General features: G+C 34.9%; 1 protein-coding gene across 3 annotated transcripts in view; it reads right to left on the reverse strand.

Annotated features, from left to right (window-relative positions):
- Positions 1 to 387: 387 nt before the first annotated feature.
- LOC122259132 (tRNA:m(4)X modification enzyme TRM13 homolog) overlaps positions 388 to 1,331 on the reverse strand; it is an 8,328-nt gene continuing 7,384 nt past the window's right edge. For all 3 annotated transcript variants that reach the window (XM_043025703.2, XM_043025702.2, XM_043025701.2), the window contains exons 9-10: positions 1,166 to 1,331; positions 388 to 1,029 (exon numbers count right to left, since the gene is read on the reverse strand). The exon at positions 1,166 to 1,331 is cut by the window's right edge and continues 10 nt beyond it. In XM_043025703.2, coding sequence (XP_042881637.2) covers positions 849 to 1,029; positions 1,166 to 1,331 — 347 coding nt within the window. In that variant the 3' untranslated portion in view covers positions 388 to 848. The remainder of the gene's footprint in view (positions 1,030 to 1,165) is intronic.

Genomic DNA, 1,331 nt, shown 5'->3' on the forward strand with positions numbered 1-1,331 from the left:
TTAGAGCAAGAAGTCATCAACTTGCTGTGTGCCATCGCTCTTGCTAGAGACCATGGATAGGTGCCATTCAAGGATCTCTCTCCTGCTGGTGCTAGAAGAAAGTGGTGCCATCTAGGTTTTGGACATTAAGTTAGTTTAATATTATGGTAATTACAATATTTATGACTGCAATTGCTATCATCACTCACTCCTTTCTCATAGCACAATAAAATAGCAAAGTGATCCAAAATCCCCGAATGTCATGTATGTCATGACAGCCGTCGTCAGGCCAAAGCTCCTACGTCATGTATGTCATGACACCCATCCGCAATGGGTTAATTTTTTTTTTTATCTTAGTTAACTGGCTAAGATCACAGGCCAGTTATGAGGAAAAAGTAATTCAATCTGTTATTAAGACAATACTTTATTGTACCATTACCATTAAAATCGCTTTTCCTGAAAATGGTCTTTAAAGGATGACAAGTAAAACAGACAAATCAAAGACTAAAAAGCAAGACATGTAAATTATGAGGCTCAAGAGTAATCATGTTTTTTACTTCAGAGGATGTACTACTTGTACATCAGGCCCTTATTACATGAAAGCCAAAGAAGAGATGACGGTAAAACAACAACAACAGCACAAAACTACAAATTGCTGAACACTGGAAGGCTCTTTTACATAATTAGTGAATAAAAGCCTAAGATAGGCTTTTATTTATGATAAGTAAAAATTAAATATACATGTCCAAATAAGTATCATTCAAAGACAATAAGAAAGACATGAGAGCCATGTGGTGATACAGGGTACTAAAAATAAAATTCAAGCATACAAAACACTAATTCCCATGCAATTATTCCTTAATAAAATGTTAAGCTTCTGCTATAAGTGCAATGTTTTCTAAAGTAATTTCTTTGGTAACATATTTGACTAATCGGCTCTTAAATCCACAGCCTTGTAAAAATTTCAAACGGCCATAATCAATTATCTGTTTTGCTTTTCTTCCAACTTCCTCTCTGTACTCAGCTGACAAGCCCAATCTGGTGTAGCGGCTGAAAGAGAAGAAAGAGAAATTCAGAATATTTATATTATTATGCATTATGATTCCTAAACTTAGTTAACAAAATTATTTAACAATTATAAAGATAAAACTATAAGAATCATAACTGCAACTTCCTCAATACTTACTTCTCCACTGCACATTTATCTTCAGTGTTACCTTCCTTATCAGCATTGGCTAAATCATTTTCTTCCTCTACAGCGACTTGCTTCTCTTCCTTACTTCCTACATCACGTGAGTTACATGTAGCCCAGCTTGTGAAGGATGTTAATGTGTAGAACTCTTCAGGAGAGA

This window comes from Penaeus japonicus, unplaced genomic scaffold (genome assembly GCF_977035675.1).
Source record: "Penaeus japonicus unplaced genomic scaffold, GWHDUDI00000001_assembly GWHDUDI00000032, whole genome shotgun sequence".
NCBI lineage: Eukaryota > Metazoa > Arthropoda > Malacostraca > Decapoda > Penaeidae > Penaeus > Penaeus japonicus.